The 19,614-nt window shown below is 43.8% G+C and overlaps 1 protein-coding gene across 1 annotated transcript in view; it reads left to right on the top strand.

Moving 5' to 3' along the window:
- LOC126470792 (stAR-related lipid transfer protein 13) overlaps positions 1-19,614 on the top strand; it is a 254,057-nt gene that overhangs the window by 157,755 nt on the left and 76,688 nt on the right. The window contains exons 6-8 of the mRNA XM_050098802.1: positions 4,206-4,365; positions 8,191-8,293; positions 8,365-8,425. Of these exons, the coding sequence (XP_049954759.1) occupies positions 4,206-4,365; positions 8,191-8,293; positions 8,365-8,425 (324 nt within the window). The remainder of the gene's footprint in view (positions 1-4,205; positions 4,366-8,190; positions 8,294-8,364; positions 8,426-19,614) is intronic.

Raw genomic sequence — 19,614 nt, 5'->3', positions numbered from 1 at the left:
CAACTGTGCAAATGCGTTTTTCCGAGCAATAATATCGCGTTCACTCAGTTTTTACCCCATAGCCAACTTGCATAGGCTAAGTGGTGGCCACACTGAAGAATTCGCCTCGGAGAACGATCAGGAAGTCGAAGGGCAGCTGAATGTTCAGGTGCCAACTGCCCAGGAGATCGCAAAAACGCTTATTGTTTCGGTGTTTTGTGGTAATCTCACGGGCCGTGCTAACCCCATTCTTCTTTTCGCATTAACACTTGCCCCGAAGGTATCCTTACCCTAAGTAATTGGATGCCAGCCAGGAAAATGGGGGCGGGAATATTGAAGTGTACACGAAATGCACGCTGCGCGACCACAGCAATGCGGTCATTAGAAAAGTAGGTCTCTACCTCAAACGCGCGTTACTATTTCGGCCAATGCGTTGTCGCTACTGAGGCAGACGATAAACAAACTCGCCGACCCACCGCTTGGGTTGAGAAAATCCACATCCTCGGCCTAGTACACCTCACTTCACGGCACCGTATTCAAATCAGCAAACTCGTTGCCACGCCATGTGCCATTTAGCGAAAACTCCGTTTCGATATCTTGAACCGTTCTGGAAATGAAATGTGTGTTCGATGTTACGATAATCTGGCAGGCCTCTGTGTACAGTAATGGAAATACGTATTCATACACTAGAGCGTGGAAAAGTAAACTGCCTTTATTGACAATACGAAACAAAAAACACTAATTGGATATGCACTATACACATTGGCCAGTCTCCAATGCAGCCATGCTGGTATATAGAACGAGAATAAACAAGCCTTTACAAAACAAAATACAAAAACGTCTGCCAAGTTCTCTACTGCGCTGGGAATTAAGTATTCATACACCAACAGAAAATGACACTTCTAACAAAGCCAGGACATGTTTAAACTTCGTATGCATACCTTTCCGTTGCATTACTTCTCGCAACCTGAGTGGCATGGAATGGACCAATTTTCTTGTAGTTTCCAACGTAATACCTTCCCATTCTCGAAGGAGAGTCTCTTTCAAAGAGGCCTTACTAAGGATGTCGTGTTTTCTCACTCGTCTTTCCAGCTCAGCCCACAAGTGTTCGATGTGCTTCAGGTCCGGACTCTGAGCTGGAGTTTTAAGAGTGTGTGGAGTGTTGTAGAGCAACCACAGCCGGACAATTTGCGCCGTATGTTTGGGATCATTGTCCTGTTGGAAGTAATCATTTCTAGGAAGACCCAAGGCGTCAACACTCTGTTGTAAGTTCTGTTTGAGAATGTTCATATACACAAATCTGTCCATGGCATCTTCCACAAACACTAATTTTCCGACACCGGAGGCTGACATACAGCCCCATACCATCACTCCACCACCTCCGTGCTTCACCGTGGGATGAACGTTATTTCGGTTGACGTCTGTATTCCGTCTTCTCCAGACCAAGATCCTACCATCATTGTGCACGATATTAAATTTGCTTGCATCTCTAAACAATACAGTAATCCAGACGTCTGCTGTCTTGGATACATGCTGTTTCGCGAATTCCATCCGCCACTTCCAATCCCAAAGAAAGCAGGTGTTGACAGATGTGAAAATTACCGAACTATCAGTTTAATAAGTCACAGCTGCAAAATACTAACGCGAATTCTTTACAGACGAATGGAAAAACTGGTAGAAGCCGACCTCGGGGAATATCAATTTGGATTCCGTAGAAATGTTGGAACACGTGAGGCAATACTGACCCTACGACTTATCTTAGAGAATAGATTAAGGAAAGGCAAGCCTACGTTTCTAGCATTTGTAGACTTAGAGAAAGCTTTTGACAATGTTGACTGGAATACTCTCTTTCAAATTATGAAGGTGGCAGGGGTAAAATACAGGGAGCGAAACGCTATTTACAATTTGTACTGAAAGCAGATGGCAGTTATAAGAGTCGAGGGACATGAAAGGCAAGCAGTGGTTGGAAAGGGAGTGAGACAGGGTTGTAGCCTCTCCCCGATGCTATTCAATCTGTATATTGAGCAAGCAGTAAAGGAAACGAAAGAAAAGTTCGGAGTAGGTATTAAAATCCATGGAGAAGAAATAAAAACTTTGAGGATCGCCGATGACATTGTAATTCTGCCAGAGACAGCAAAGGATTTGGAAGAGCAGTTGAACGGAATGGACAGTGTCTTGGAAGGAGGGTATAAGATGAACATCAACAAAAGCAAAACAAGGATAATAGAATGTAGTCGAATTAAGTTGGGTGATGCTGAGGGAATTAGATTAGGAAATGACAAACTTAAAGTAGTAAAGGAGTTTTGCTATTTGGGGAGCAAAATAACTAATGATGGTCGAAGTAGAGAGGATATAAAATGTAGACTGGCAATGGCAAGGAAAGCGTTTCTGAAGAGAGAAATTTGTTAACATCGGGTATTGATTTAAGTGTCAGGAAGTCGTTTCTGAAAGTATTTGTATGGAGTGTAGCCATGTATGGAAGTGAAACATGGACGATAAATAGTTTGGACAAGAAGAGAATAGAAGCTTTCGAAATGTGGTGCTACAGAAGAATGCTGAAGATTAGACGGGTAGATCACATGACTAATGAGGAGGTTTTAAACAGAATTGGGGAGAAGAGAAGTTTGTGGCACAACTTGACTAGAAGAAGGGATCGGTTGGTAGAACATATTCTGAGACATCAAGGGATCACCAGTTTAGTACTGGAGGGCAACATGGAGGGTAAAAATCGTTTCTGAAAGTATTTGTATGGAGTGTAGCCATGTATGGAAGTGAAACATGGACGATAAATAGTTTGGACAAGAAGAGAATAGAAGCTTTCGAAATGTGGTGCTACAGAAGAATGCTGAAGATTAGACGGGTAGATCACATAACTAATGAGGAGGTTTTAAACAGAATTGGGGAGAAGAGAAGTTTGTGGCACAACTTGACTAGAAGAAGGGATCGGTTGGTAGGACATGTTCTGAGACATCAAGGGATCACCAGTTTAGTACTGGAGGGCAACATGGAGGGTAAAAATCGTTTCTGAAAGTATTTGTATGGAGTGTGGCCATGTATGGAAGTGAAACATGGACGATAAATAGTTTGGACAAGAAGAGAATAGAAGCTTTCGAAATGTGGTGCTACAGAAGAATGCTGAAGATTAGATGGGTAGATCACATAACTAATGAGGAGGTATTAAACAGAATTGGGGAGAAGAGGAGTTTGTGGCACAACTTGACTAGAAGAAGGGATCGGTTGGTAGGACATGTTCTGAGACATCAAGGGATCACCAGTTTAGTACTGGAGGGCAACATGGAGGGTAAAAATCGTAGAGGGAGACCAAGAGATGAATACACTAAGCAGATTCAGAAGGATGTAGGCTGCAGTAGGTACTGGGAGATGAAGAGGCTTGCACAGGATAGAGTAGCATGGAGAGCTACATCAAACCAGTCTCAGGACTGAAGACCACAACAACAACAACTTCCTGTTCTTTTTGCTGATGTAGGTCTTTCGTCTCGGGACCCTGGCTCTGTAGCCCGGACGATTGAGAATAGTACGAACTGCCCTTGGAGTGATGTCCTCTCGGAAGTGGTCATGTACATATGCGGATAGTGCCGACGCTGTCGTTTTCGGGGTTTTCTTGGTGATTCTTAGTAGCATTCTGGTCTCTCTTGTTGTAAGCTTCTGTGGACTACCGTGTCGTTCACTGTTTATTACTACATGTCTCTTCCTTATATCGCTTAATGATAGATTGCACAGTCGCTCGGCTTCGTCCTATGATGATCACAATTTCGGCATACGACTTGTGTTGAAGATATTGGGCGACAACAATGTTTCGTTCCTCAGTGGTCGTTTCCTTCCCCTTGCGGCCCACTCTGCTATTCCACGGTACCCACGTTCGACGTGCTGTTGCTTCACGGCCGCCACACGACTACACAAGTGTGGCATGCACTCCGTGGCTGCGTCAGCCGTTTGTTTGGTTGAAAGTAATACGCTGTATGAATACATTTTGCCCTGTCGTAGATCCTGCGGAGTGTAACATGTTTTATTTTCCCAGAATATATTCATGGCATACAGGAAGCTTCATTACCAAGAATATGGTTACCTGACGCTACATCATCGTACTTATTCGTATCGGCGCTGTGAGTAATTTACTATCCCAACACACCATCGTAGTTTGTCACCACTTACTGTATGAACACTTATTTTCATGACTGTACAAAGAAGGGTTCCTTGGCCGGCAGGTGTTGGAGCTGTTGGACGCGGACAGCAAGGGGTCACAGGATGAAGATCTCAACAGGCCTTCGGCGAGTGCCAATCTGCGCGCCCAGCTGCGGGGCGGCAGTCTGCGTCACCAGACGCCGGTCCATCACTCCTTCCACAAGGCCGAATCATTCGCCGCAGGTAATGGCCCCGTCAAATCACTTACCACCACCAGTATTCAATCCTGTCTTTGCTCACGCCACTTTTAATCGAGACCAACGAAGGTCATTTCTTCCTACTACAGTAGAGCATCAATTATCCGAAAATCGATCGACCGAAAGATCCGTTAATGGGGGTAGGACGTCAAATGGGCCGTCTTGGAGCAGGAGATACACAGGACATTTTAATTTCCACTGTCTATACTTTTACGAATAAATTCATAAAACTTTGTCAGAATGACCAGGAAGGATTCAGGATTCACAATCATAGCAGTGGAAGTTCAAAAAAAAATATTTTTTTTTTACATGTGAAAGTTCATCATTTTTTCACTTCTATTGGCTGCGTTTGTTGCTATAGGTACACGTTTCTTCATAAGTAAGGGAGATTCTCCGATGAATTTTGCACAGCATACAAACCATACTTACAGGTGTATGAAACTCTAGAAATTATTTAATTTATGAAAAAATGAATGTGCTGTTACATCTTAAACTTTATGTTTAGAAGAAACTCAAATATTATAGTTAATTATCTCAATTTTTACCACAGTTTTTAATATATTTGGAAAATTCTAGAGTTTCATACACCTGTAAGTATGGTTTGTATGCTGTGCAAAATTAATCGAAGAATCTTCCTTACTTATGAAGAAAAGTGTACCTATAGCAACAAATGCAGCCAATGGTAAGTGAAAAAAGGTGAAATACAAATTTAAAAAAATAAATTATTTTCTTATATTTTTTGACTTCTACCACTATAAGTGTAAATCCTGAATCCTTTCTGGTCATTCTGACATAGTTTTATGAATTTATTTTTAGAAGTATAGACAGTGGAAGTTAAAAATTCCTGTGGTGTCTCTCCTGCTCCAAGTCATCCCGTTTGACGTCCTACCCCCCTTAACAGAAAGCATTCCAGTCGGCAAATTTAAACTGGCGCTCGCCATGTTCATGTTGCACTGGCACAGGGCTGGCTGTACCATGAGTTAGCCAGTCCGGCGGTCTTTCCCTCCCTGGCAGCCGTCATTGTTGCTAACCAAAGACTTTTCAGAATTTGAAGAAGTCAATCAGAAAAAAACTGAAGACTGGCTCGAACATGATGTTGATGAGCCTGGCTTTCGAGTACTGCCATTCATCGATGACTGACGCCCTAGCGGCAAAGACCGCGCTAAAAAAGAACCATTCAGTGAGAATGTCTTGAGGCGGCTATGAACTGATTTGAACCAGAAGAAGAATCTGATGCTGTCCAGTTGTTGTCTTTGAAATGTTTACGATAATTAACGACAAAAAAGAGTCTCAGCTCTGAAACAAAACCAAGTTAAACTGTTGACTTCTTTAATAGCCGTTTAGATCTTTTAAAACTGGGCTAGGTAATCAGATCTCTGAGTTATTTGTAAGAAGTTCAAAAATGTTCAAATGTGTGTGAAATCTTATGGGACTTAACTGCTAAGGTCATCAGTCCCTAAGCTAAACACTACTTAATCTAAATTATCCTAAGGACAAACACACACACCCATGCCCGAGGGAGGACTCGAACCTCCGCCGAGACCAGCCGCACAGTCCATGACTGCAGCGCCCGAGACTGCTCAGCTAATCCCACGCGGCTGTAAGAAGTGTGACACAAAATATGTATCTAGGGATTAGTGTTAAACTCACTGTTTCTCTGTGTCACATTTCTGCGAACACTGTTACAATATGTTTTCGTACATGATCGGTTATATGAAATCATTCCTTGCTTCTTAATTTTGGCACATTTCTTAGTCACTTTTGCGAAATCCGAATCCGAATTTGCCCCCCCCCCCCCTCCTCCCCGCGCCCTTTTACGGATTCTTTCAGATAATCGATGCTGTATTGTATTGTAATGGATAGTTTATAACAAATTATACGAGAGAAAATATAGTTTTGATTATGTAGTTAGAGGTTCTTAAGCAGTTCAGTTCAGCTACTTTTGCACTTTGTGCAACTGGAAGCCTTCAAGAGAGATCAGTAAGTTAACATTATTTTATTATCTTTATTGAATAATGTCGTATGGAATTAAATTCCGGGAAATTCATCTCCGAGAAAGAAAAGTTTCTCTCCGAAAGACTATTGATATTATGGAATAGAGATAATCAAAGAATATTGATTCCAAGGCTTTCAATGACACAAAGTGCAATAGTATCTGAACTGAGTTGCTTAAGCACCTGTAAAATTGTTTATTTTTTAAATTCTCATCAGTTGGTCAGCCAAAAAGTTTTCAACAGTCTACGTTACTTATTCTATTTCATTATTTAAATTTATGATTGGGACTGTGTCCTCCGATGTCCAGAATTAAATACGCCGCTTTCTTTTAATGAGAAGAGACTGTTTACAGAAAACCATACAATAAACCACACTTTATATTTACAACTGTGAAATTGTTCTACCAAGCAGCGATTGAAGAATCTCTTCATATTCAATAATTCTATTAAACATATTCATAATTTCCTCTACTGCTGCACGACTTCACCGGTTTATTTACAACACTTGGTTAATAAATAATTCTTCTTTCTGTGTAGTAATAGTCTTTTTGTTTTTGTGTACACAGCCTGTACAAATTTCTTGAAAGAAGTCATTAATTCAGCACAACCATAGTATGTACAGCCACTTCGATCATTGACCTGTATCTATAATGGAAAAGTGCAACCCGTACGTGAGCTTTGTCATCGTACCAGAATGCGCTACACATTAAAATAGGTCAGCAGAACTCTTGACCTGAAACACAGACTCCATTGTCAACGTCTTAAAGTCCAACAGGGCTACTGATTTATCCAATCTCTAATGAAATAAAATATAGTGTTTATCTGAAACAAATAAATATTCTCTCACAATAGAATAACTTTAATCGGGAGAGTCATTTACATGCATGACACTGTATTAATATCTGCCCCTCCTCCTCTCCCCCCCCCCCCACCCCCCCGCCGCCGCCTAACTCAGAAAAAAATCTCCTGTCTACAGCTAATTATGGTACACAATTTTCTGCTTTTTTTTTTTTTGTTAAGTACGATCCGAGTCGTTTATGCCTAGCAAAATATAGTGATTTACACACTCAAAAAAATGGTTCAAAGGGCTCTGAGCACTATGGGATTTAACTTCTAAGGTCATCAGTCCCCTAGAATTTAGAACTACTTAAACCTAACTAACCTAAGGACATCACACACATCCATGCCCGAGGCAGGATTCGAACCTGCGACCGTAGCGGTCGCGTGGTTCCAGACTGTAGCGCCTAGAACCGCTCGGCCTCTCCGGCCGGCTTACACACTCAAATGTCTCGTATAGGTCACGGAAAATACCGATGCCTTGCCTTGCATTTGTTTTCCTAAAATAGATCACTCTCATTATGTTTACACTGGGCTCCCAAAACCGGATTTAATATACCGATTTCCCAGTACCGCTTCTGGTTTGCCACGTATAGACTCCAATTCCGAGTGTGGAAACGCGGTTCTGGCCGGATTTTGATTCCCTCGATCGATTTTCGCTCCCATGTAAGCGTCCAATCGTTTTGGAAACGTGCGTGGTTTTTCTGGACGGTGTGACTCTTCGTGCAGTGACGGAGAAATAGAAATATTAGTTCGAGCACGAAGCTGCCTACCTCTAACATTTAACAGAAGAGAAACAGCCATTGCGCTGACTAAATCGTAAATCGGAACAGCTGATTTCCAGACACCATATTTGACCGGTCTACAATCCAGTTCATGCCTTTAAAATGGAAACACGACAGTGAAAAACAGTTTCCGAAATTCGGTTTTAGTCTTCTGGAAGTTGTGTCGCATGTAAACATTGTGTGTTTGTGTTGCAGGGGGCAGCGAATCCGCACTGTCGGCGTCGCTGGATAGCCACGAGTCAACTAGCACGTTGGCTGACAGCGACCGCGACGAAGCAGATGCCTCCCCGCGGCATAGGTAAGGCATCTTACACCATACAAAAGACTCCTTCAGTGCTGTTATTTACTGTTATTGCTTGATCTGACCAGTGTAGTAGTAATAGAAGTAGTAGCAGAAGTAGAAGTCGTCGTCGTCGTCCTTCCTGTAGTCGTAATGCCAAAGACTACTTTTATACAGTGGGTTTGTTTATAGATAACTCATCTCTACCAGTCACGATTTTCTTTATTTTATGTTTCACACGACGCGTTTCGGGAAACGATCCCCATTTTCAAGTGCGTTTTTTAGTGTTCGTTATGTCATTCCTCTGTAATGTCGATGTGTGAGATTCTGCTTCATTTCGTTGACTTTACTGCAATATATAAAAAAACAAGCGATTTTTATTTGGTTGTCGATCTTTTTGTGAAGTTAGTGGCGAAATTTGGAAGAATTTGTACTTACAGTTTCCTTATGGTCCATTTGTGCAGAGTCTCACACGCACTAAACATCACACATGTTTAGTGTGTGTGAGACTCTGCTTTGTGCCGTGGTTCCATAGATGGACTTCGCCATGGACGTCAGGAGTGAAGTTGCGCATCATGCAGCCTATTGCGCACAGTTTGAGTCGTAACACGACGTCCTGTGGCTGCACGAAAAGCATTATTCGGCATGGTGGCATTGCTGTCAGGGTCCCTCCTAGCCGTAATCCGTAGGTAGCGGTCATTCTCTCTGTATCTCCTCCATGTCCGAACAACATCGTTGTGAAACTTCCTGGCAGATAAAAACTGTGTGCCGGACCGAGACTCGAACTCGGGACCTTTGCCTTTCGCGAGGAAGTGCTCTACCAACTGAGCTACCCAAGCACGACTCTCGCCCAGTCCTCACAGCTTTAATTCCGCCAGTACCTCGTCTCCTGCCTTCCAAACTTCACAGAAGCTCTCCTGCTTGGGTAGCTCAGTTGGTAGAGCACTTGCCCACGAAAGGCAAAGGTCCCGAGTTCGAGTCTCGGTCCGACATACAGTTTTAATCTGTCAGGAAGTTTCATATCAGCGCACACTCCGCTGCAGAGTGAAAATCTCATTCTGGAAACATCCCCCAGGCTATGGCTAAGCCATGTCTCGGCAATATCCTTTCTCCCAGGAGTGCTAGTTCTGCAAGGTTCGCAGGAGAGCTTCTGTTAAGTTTGGAAGGCAGGAGACGAGGTACTGGCTGAATTAAAGCTGTGGGGACGGGGCGTGAGTCGTGCTTGGGTAGCTCACTTGGTAGAGCACTTGCCCGCGAAAGGCAAAGGTCCTGAGTTCGAGTCTCGGTCCGGCACACAGTTTTAATCTGCCAGGAAGTTTCATATCAGCGCACACTCCACTGCAAAGTGAAAATCTCATTCTGGAAACATCGTTATGGTTCACTCCGAGACGCCTGGTCACTTCCCCTGTTGAGAGCCCTTCTTGGCACAAAGTAACAATGCGGACGCGATCGAACCGCGGTATTGACCGTCTAGGTATGGTTGAACTACAGACAACACGAGCCGTGTACCTCCTTCCTGGTGGAATGACTGGAATTGATCGGCTGTCGGACCCCCTCCGTATAATAGACGCTGCACATGCATGGCTGTTTACACCTCTGGGCGGGTTGAGTAACATCTCTGAACAGTCAAAGGGACTGTGCGTGATACAATATCCACAGTCATCGTCTATCTTCAGGAGTTCTGGGAGCCGAGGTGATACAAAACTTTTTTTGATGTATATATCGGTTCTAAGTGTGGAAGAGGCGGGGATCAACTCGTCATGACAGGAACACCCCAGATCTGGGTTGGGTTAAGGAAGACACTGCAAAAGAAAATGGAAAACAAATTTGTATTTTGGACTGCGGACAGCTGCACAATGGTGGTCAATAAGGAACTGCCAAAAATCAAGGATACTTTTCTCTCCATCAGCAAACAAGCACTGAGCTGCGTGTCCACAAATTACGTCACAGAGTTCGTCTTCCCTTGCGGGAAGTATCCCGCGTCTGAAAAGAGGAGCAGTTGAGTAGGTATCTGATCAGGAGTCGTATGGGTAATTAGGGACAACATCTGTCGCTCCAATAACCAGGCACTTCTTGCTGATCCGCACACTAGACGATGCTCGTCTGTGCCCAAAGCATCACAGGCGACAAACAACGGGGTGTCTGCGAGGTGAATCCCGTGAAGGCGTGACCGACATACTTGCTTCATATTGACAGCAATGTACCACGCAGACTGGATGTCAGTGTCAAGATAAGGAGCGTAGACTGATCGCCAAACGGCACGCCAGTAGACATGGGAATGCTGCTCCTCAGCCACTCTCGGTGACCTATGCTGCTGAAGAAAGCCATAGGTCGCCTCCCTAGATGACAACTGCGCTGGCATTATTGCAGTACGGTCGAGAAAAAAGTGGCTAAAGTAAAAGAAGGGCGGCGGGTCGTCCGAAAGCAGGATACGTGCTGAGAGAGAGTGTGATGCACGGTTCAAATGGCTCTGAGCACTATGGGACTTAACTTCTGAGGTCATCAGTCCCCTAGAACTTAGAACTACGTAAACCTAACTATCCTAAGGACATCACACACATCCATGCCCGAGGCAGGATTCGAACCTGTAGCGCCTAGAACCGCTCGACCACTCCGGCCGGCTGTGATGCAAGGGCCTCTAGCAATAGGCCGGTAAGGCACGTAGGACAACGGCAAGCCGTGGCAAACAAATGAACCCAATGCCACTAGCATACGGCGGACCATGGATGGCGGTATAGAAGTGACTGTGCCGCGAGGGGGATACGTGTAGCCAAATATACATTTACAAATTGTGTCCGTTGCAGAAGATCGAGTGCTCGTAAACGGTGATCTAAAAACCCAACTCCTAGCTGAGAAAGTACGGGCCAGCGGTTGAGGGCAATCGTGTGCCACAGATCGCTTGCGAAGTCGAGTCCTAAGGATCGGACAGTATCAGCTACACACAAAGGAACGGCTCTGAGCACTATGGGACTCAACTGCTGAGGTCATTAGTCCCCTAGAACTTAGAACTAGTTAAACCTAACTAACCTAAGGACATCACAAACATCCATGCCCGAGGCAGGATTCGAACCTGCGACCGTAGCGGTCTTGCGGTTCCAGACTGCAGCGCCTTTAACCGCACGGCCACTTCGGCCGGCACACACAAAGGAACAGCGCTGTCCACAGGAAGTCCTCCACCTACAGCCATGGCGCTCAAATTGCGGACGTTAAGGCAGCAGTATTGGAACAAGGCCTATACCATTCCATTGCCGGTACTATTCCAAAGTACCGTTATCCATGATGGCGGCCATGACGTCAGAGACACACACCCCCGCCTACATATACACGCTAGGCATAGCCTTTTGTAAATGTTTTCATAACACCGCCACCATTACAAAGCACCGTCATTCAACAACAACAAGGTCGCACCCAGTGTATGCACCACGTGGTGCGTGTCTAGTCCCTATTGCCGTGGCGCGGTGCGAGAGAGAGAGAGAGAGCGTCATCTCTCTATGTCACAACCCCGCACCTACATACACGCGCTAGACATGATCTATATAAATCAGTGAGCGGTCCACCTCACTCTCACACTGCTCGTATTCTTCGTTCGTCCAGTACTTGTCACGTCTTCGTAATTAAACGTGCAAAAATGAAGCGTTCACGATCCGCCAGTGGCAGCAGCAGCAGCAGCAGCAGCAGCAAACGTGCTCATGTGGGCGAAGTTCCCTCGTGGTTCTCGTCTGCTGTCCCGCTCGTCGTCAGCTGGCCAGTCACCGCCACAAAGTGTAACTGCACTCATTAAGGATACGATATTTTATACATGATTACTTATTGCCTAAGCCACTTCCGGCCGGCCGCGGTGGTCTAGCGGTTCTAGGCGCGCAGTCCGGAACCGCGCGACTGCTACGGTCGCAGGTTCGAATCCTGCCTCGGGCATGGATGTGTGTGATGTCCTTAGGTTAGATAAGTTTAAGTAGTTCTGAGTTCTAGGGGACTGATGACCACAGATGTTAAGTCCCATAGTGCTCAGAGCCATTTGATCCATTTGAAGCCAAGCCACTTCCTCTTACGTCATCACGTACAATACATTACAATTATTTTATAGAAAGACATTTCTTAAACAAAATTTTCAAAACAAAATTATAGAAACAAGCATGATGGTCTTTTCCTGTGGATAAAACAAACGTTTATTAATTTAGTAATCCCATCACCACATGGTCTCTAACTAGTAATTTCTCTATTTCTACTTTCTACAGTTGACGTCAACATGCTACTACTACCTACCGTGACCTTTTATAGTAAACTCCTTTCCCTGGCGTCGCTCAGTTGCTGCTATTATCTGTGAACAATTAAAAACATTTGTTCCACATTATTGTAGGTTACTGTACCTCCGATTTTCTCCGATACCCCTTTGATGTTGTGCTTATTTGATTGGTTATGGCATTGGTGTTCCGCTCCTAATCTGCTTCTGTCTGTAATGGTAGGCTCAATTCAACGTCATGCTTATCTGTTGTACAAAACAAGAGTTAGTTTTGCACGTTACAGCAAGTAAAAATCAGTGATAGTGGTCAAGGTTCATGGCTGGACTTCAGAGCATCTATCTCTTGTGATGAACTTCATTATCGTCCTTTAAACTGAATGGCGTGTTGTTTTAGCGTCTCTGCTTAACTCAAATAGTTAAGCCCAGATTCGGCTAGCGTCGTTAATACGTCTCTACAACACTCCTACGGCGCAAATCATCAATAAGGTCTGTCGATCACACTATTGCGTGCGACCAGCCACCTGATTTACGTCTTTCTATGACGGCTCAAAACTCGCCTTTTCACACAACATCCTCATCGCTCCCATTACGAATTATCCATGTTTGGTGCGTCCCTATCGCCTAATTGCGATTGACTGGCCACCGGATAATCGTTTTGATCACTGTACTCACACTAGCAACACAATTGAGAAAACAGGTGCGTCTCGAACATTACTGCGTCGGACAGACCACCTCATAATTATCACCCGAAACAACCACTATCGCCATACGCTAATAACGCAACGGGTGGGTCCTGAACACTACCGCGTCGGACATCACACCCTGCACTCGTCTCAAGAAACGCAACACGTTCGGTGGGACGCAATGTCCACCTACCACATCCCAACACGCTCAACACACCCCAGATCCATCCACCACAGATCCAGATTTTGTCCTGAAAGTTCTCCTGTCCAATAGCCTTGCCAAACATTTTGTATAGGAAGTTATCTGCATAAGATAACCCCTTCTATACTTAATCTAATACTTCTAAATATTGTTTGTGTCGTAGCTGAAGCAAATTTTCTATACTAAGCGACCCAGTGGTCCCCATACAACAAAATTTAACATGAAACACGTAATATAGACAGAGTCCATACCAAAATAACACAAGCACATGAAAAATACAAAAATTAATACACACAACATAAAACAAATAATCACAAAACACAAATAAAACACTGCCTATACTAATACAAATAAACATCGCCAACAAATAACAAAAACCTAATCTAATTATACACTACTTTGTTCCCGGCCGCGTCCCGCTGCCGAGTGTGCCGCCCTAATCATTCTTGTCTGCTTTGCGCAGTTTGCGAACGGCCAGGGTTCGCCGGCTGTATTTCGATTATTAGTGCAGGTTCTGGATTGCGGTCTTTACTCGCTCTCTAGTTCTGCACTGGTTGATCCCTTCCATTTTGGCTGGGTTCCAGTTATTATTACCCTGGTTCCACCTACGTTCCTGTGGCGGAAAATTTTGTCGTCTATTATCGCGCCACTGTGGGTTGTTTCCCCTATTGTTACCGTTACCGGCATAGTTATTCCTCATGTGGTTTCTGTTTCTCTCTATATTCGCGTCTTGGCCTTCCTCATGCGGTTCCCTTTGCTTCTTCTTCTCACGCACCTGCTGCTCGTTATAGGCAAACTCCAGTTCCCTAAGAATGCCCTTAAATGCTTCTACGGTATTTCAGCATCTGCCAGCTAGCGTATGCTATATGAAGTTGCCACTTACGCTGCTCGCGTTGGTCGAGATCCAATGACTGTTAGCAGAATATGGAATCGGTGGGTTCAAGAGGGTAATACGAAACGCCGTGCTGGATCCCAACGGCCTCGTATCACTAGCAGTCGAGATGACAGGCATCTTATCCGCATGGCTGTAAAGGATCGTGCAGCCACTTCTCAATCCCTGAGTCAACAGATGGGGACGTTTGCAAGACAACAACCATCTGCACGAACAGTTCGACGATGTTTGCAGCAGCATGGACTATCAGCTCGGATACCATGGCTGCGGTTACCTTTGACGCTGCATCACAGACAGGAGCGCCTGCAATGGTGTACTCAACGACGAACCTGGCTGCACGAATGGCAAAACGTCATTTTTTCGGATGAATCCAAGTTCTGTTTACAGCATCATGATGGTCGCATCCGTGTTTGGCGACATCGCGGTGAACGCACATTGTAAGCGTGTATTTGTCATCGCCATATTGGTGTATCATCCGGCGTGATGGTATAGGGTGCCATTGGTTACACGTCTCGGTCACCTCTTGTTCGCACTGACGGCACTTTGAACAATGGACGTTACATTTCAGATGTATTACGACCCGTGGCTCTACCCTTCATTCGATCCCTGCGAAACCCTACATTTCAGCAGGATAATGCACGACCGCATGTTGCAGGTCCTGTACGGGCCTTTCTAGATGCAGAAAATGTTTGACTGCTGCCCTGGCCAGCACATTCTCCAGATCTCTTACCAACTGAAAACGTCTGGTCAATGGTGGCCGAGCAGCTGGCTCGTCACAATACGCCAGTCAATACTCTTGATGAACTGCGGTATCGTGTTGAGGCTGCATAGGTAGCTGTACCTGTACACGCCATCCAAGCTCTGTTTGACTCAATGCCCAGGCGTATCAAGGCCGTTATTACGGCCAGAGGTGGTTGTTCTGGGTACTGATTTCTCAGGATCTATGTACCCAAATTGCGTGAAAATGTAATCACATGTCAGTTCTAGTATAATATATTTGTCCAAGGAATACCCGTTTATCATCTGCATTTCTTCTTGGTGTAGCAATTTTAATGACCAGTAGTGTAGCTCCACGTAGGAGACGCATTACGACGTCGACGGTACTATCAGGATTTAGCTATCCTGCACGACTAATGGCCCGTCGTCGCAGCGTTACTTCCGCCAGTACCTCATCTCCTTCCTTCCAAACTTCACAGTTCTCCTGCGTACCCCGCAGGACTAGCGCTCCTGGAAGGAAAGATACTGCAAAGACATGGCTTGGGCATAGCCTGGGGGTTTGTTTGCAGAATGAAATTTACACTCTGCAGAGGAGCGGGCGTTGATATCAAACTTCAATTTGAAATGTAGGAGATGAGGCACTGGCGGACGGAAAGCTGTGAGGGCGGATCGTGGGACGTGCTTGGATACCTCAGTCGGATGAGCCCTTGCCAGCGAAAGGCAAAGGTCTTGGGTTCGAGTCCCGGTCAGGCACGCAGTTTTAAACTGCCAGAAAGTTCCAATAGTGTCCTGTATCTGTGTAGTACAGTATTCAATAAATGAAATGTAGGAGATGAGATTTTCACGCAATTTGGGTACATAGATCCTGAGAAATCAGTACCCAGAACAACCACCTCTGGCCGTAATAACGGCCTTGATACGCCTGGGCATTGAGTCAGAGCTTGGATGGCGTGTACAGGTACAGCTACCCATGCAGCTTCAACACGATACCGCAGTTCATCAAGAGTATTGACTGGCGTATTGTGACGAGTATTCAATAACAGTTACTTGGGCTGCCGCAATAGTTTGTAACTAATTGTTTGAAGTCCTCTCGTAGGTTTTTCCTTTCGTCAGTGTGTCTTCCAAGATAAGACGCAGGAACATTGTTGCCTCGCGCGACGTTATATTTCTCCGGAACGCAGCCTGATCTTACTCGAGGTTGGCTTCTAGCAGGCTTCCCATTTGTCTGTAAAAATTCGAGGGAATATTTTTTAACCGTGGATTAGTAAACTGATGATTCGGTAATACACCTGTCAGCGCTTGCTTTCTTTGCAACTTGAATTATTACATTATAATTGACGTCTGAGGGAATTCTGCATGAGATGTGTAATTTGCACACCAGGTGGCTCTACTAAGAATCCCAGCAATTCTGAGGGAATGTCTAATCCAGGTGCCCTGTTTTGATTTAAGTCTTTCAGTGCCACTTTACAAATGCAAAGGCTGGGTTTCGACGACCAGTCGGTCGAAGAATTTAGGGCTGGTTTCCACATAGCGTTCCATGTTCAAACTGTGTTACGACTGTGCTCCGACTGTGTCACGAAGCATAGAATTGCGACTGAACTCGTCCTATTCACTTTGCATAGTACCCCGTTTCCACATAGCGATGGTAGGCAATGATAACCTTGTAACTCTATCTGTCTGTGGAAACTCGTAATTCCAGTAGCCAGTATTCCAACAATCAAAGAGAGATTGTAAAGTACATGGATTTCTCAAATAACTAGGCTTCTAGTATACAGCTACACTTGCTTACAGTTTTGACTTTGGCTGTCCTTCAGCAACCGTTAATAAGCTTTAATGGAGAAGTAACACGGCCAGCCGGTTCCAAATAACTGTTTAACACATTTACCTACGTTTCGATAGCTCTAAGTTTGTCTTCATCAGAATGAAAATTTAAAGGTTTGACGGAAACATCAACCAAGACGAAAAATGTCATAACATAAAAAGGTTACTTACTAAAGTTACATTGCGAGAAGGCAATACTCAAAGTTTACAGCAGACATGCTCAAGTCAAAAATTCTCGCATTGGCTTTGAATATGTTGTAGTGTAGAGCAAATAAGAGGTATATATTTTTTTATACGTGCTCATGTGGCCTCCTTGAAAAAAATTTAGTTTTATATTTCTGAATGAATACCGTTGAAACGGAAACATACAAAAAGACACATCAAATAAAAGTTCTATCGCATTAATGTCCGCTATAACGGTGCACCCACATATGTGGAAAATATCATTTTTTTCGAAATAACTTCTCTTGGTGCGAAAAATCAAAGCGCATTCAGCATTTTTTGACCTCATTATTGTACAGATTTATAATAATGCTACAACAATAATGGACAAACAGTTTCGAATATAAAATAATTAAATCTGAAAATGTTACAACTTGAAAACAAAAAAGAAAATAAGGCCGATGTAAAAAGGAAACACCAATACAATACATGATTAAAAGATAAATAAAATTAAAAGAAAAATATAGAACAATATATGTAGAATATACATTTAGAATACATTTATCTGTTAAACAACCCATCATGACAATTGGCATCGAAGGGGGCATATATATGGCGCACATAGAGCGATATGGAGATTTTTCTATCTTATTTTCGACAATTCTTTGGAATACCACGTCATCACATATGACTGAATTTGGTTTTGCTGTTCGTCAGATATCGACATGAGAAACAAAATATCGTGGACGGGGGGGGGGGGGGGGGAGGTAACATAAAAGTCTTATTCGAAAAATTTGGGTGCACCGTGCAACGTACATAAAAAACGATAGACCTTTTATTTAAGGTTTGTTTTTTATATCTGTCACCAATTCAACGGTATTCATTCAGAAGTATTAAGCTCAGTTTTTTTTCAAGGCAGTCTTTCACCTCCTTAACGGCCGTATGGGCAAGTATAATATATTTGTCGTTTATTTTGCTCTACACTACAACAAATTATAAGTATGTCCCGAGAGCCGCAACAACATCCTCGTCCATTTGCTCCATTGGTGACTGAACACAACTCGTACTCGGTACGTTAGGTAGGACTGCACGGCAGGAGCACAGCAGAAGCACAGTCCGAACACGGTGCCGTATGTCGGAACCGCCTCCTACCCCACTTATCCTGTCGCTAACCGTTTGTTTTACCATTCGCAAACATTTGTGTATGTGAAACATACAGAGTTTCTTAGAGGTTCGTAATCCGTGTTAACACTTAGACAAATACATCGTTTTACATTGCTTTCTGGGAACGTCCGCCTGGGAGGCGGGTACGGAGTTGGAAGACCCACCTGTGGGGCGAATATCCCTTCTTTCTGATATTTATTAAGTCATTATTGAATATTAGGATTTATCTGAAAATATAAAATGAATGTAGTGTTCAAATAGAAAGATTTTAATTTTTTATTCAAATTCAGAAAGAAAACCGACCACTCTCGAACAAAGTTTTATCAGTCATGTAAGATATTTTCGCCACACAGAAACAACAACAATGTCGCTTCTCTAGTCCTCAAATAAACTAACAGAGCAACTTGGAAAACGTGGTGAATCTCGAGGGTAACATTCGGTGTTAATCGCATCTGGCACATAATCATCAGAATTGAGATTGCTCACTCTTTCAGTTGGTTGGTGCTGATCGACTTTAGAAGTAGTAGCTGCATTCTCTTCATACGAAATATTCTGATCCAGTTCGTTTTCGGATATTTCTGAGCCTGTGTCGTGTTCGACCATTGACAGATCTTTTCGTCGGGAACATCGTCATTTGCATAATTCGTCTGCTTCTGTTTGACACATCTAAATGTATTTTTCGAGCCATTCCACTCTAAAAAGAAAAAAGAAAAGAAAAAAAAGAAACCCCTCAGAAACCAATATACAGGGTGGTCCATTGATCGTGACCGGGCCAAATATCTCACGAAATAAGCGTCAAACGAAGAAACTACAAAGTCGGAAACTTGTCTAGCTTGAATGGGGAAACCAGATGGCGCTATGGTTGGCCCGCTAGATGGCACTGCCATAGGTCAAACGGATATCAACTGCGTGTTTTTAAATAGGAACCCCCATTTTTATTACATATTCATGTAGTACGTATAGAAATATGAACGTTTTAGTTGGACCACTTTTTTCGCTTTGTGATAGATGGCGCTGTAATAGTCACAAACATATGACTTACAATTTTAGACGAACAGTTGGTAACAGGCTACGGTCATCGGTCCCTAGTTGGTAACAGCTAGGTTTTTTAAATTAAAATACAGAACGTAGGTACGTTTGAAGATTTTATTTCGGTTGTTCCAATGTGATACATGTACTTCTGTGAACTTATCATTTCTGGTAACGCATGCTGTTGCAGCGTGATTACCTGTAAATACCACATTAATGAAATAAATGCTCAAAATGATGTCCGTCAACCTCAGTGCATTTGGCAATACGTGTAACGACATTCCTCTCAACAGCGAGTAGTTCGCCTTCCGTAATGTTCGCACATGCATTGACAATACGCTGACGCATGTTGTCAGGCGTTGTCGGTGGATCACGATAGCAAATATCCTTCAACTTTCTCCACAGAAAGAAATCCGGAGACGTCAGATC

This window comes from Schistocerca serialis, chromosome 3, assembly GCF_023864345.2.
Source record: "Schistocerca serialis cubense isolate TAMUIC-IGC-003099 chromosome 3, iqSchSeri2.2, whole genome shotgun sequence".
Classification (NCBI taxonomy): Eukaryota; Metazoa; Arthropoda; class Insecta; order Orthoptera; family Acrididae; genus Schistocerca; species Schistocerca serialis.
Note: the sequence above shows the minus strand (reverse complement) of the source record. Positions and strands in the feature narration are given on the sequence as shown.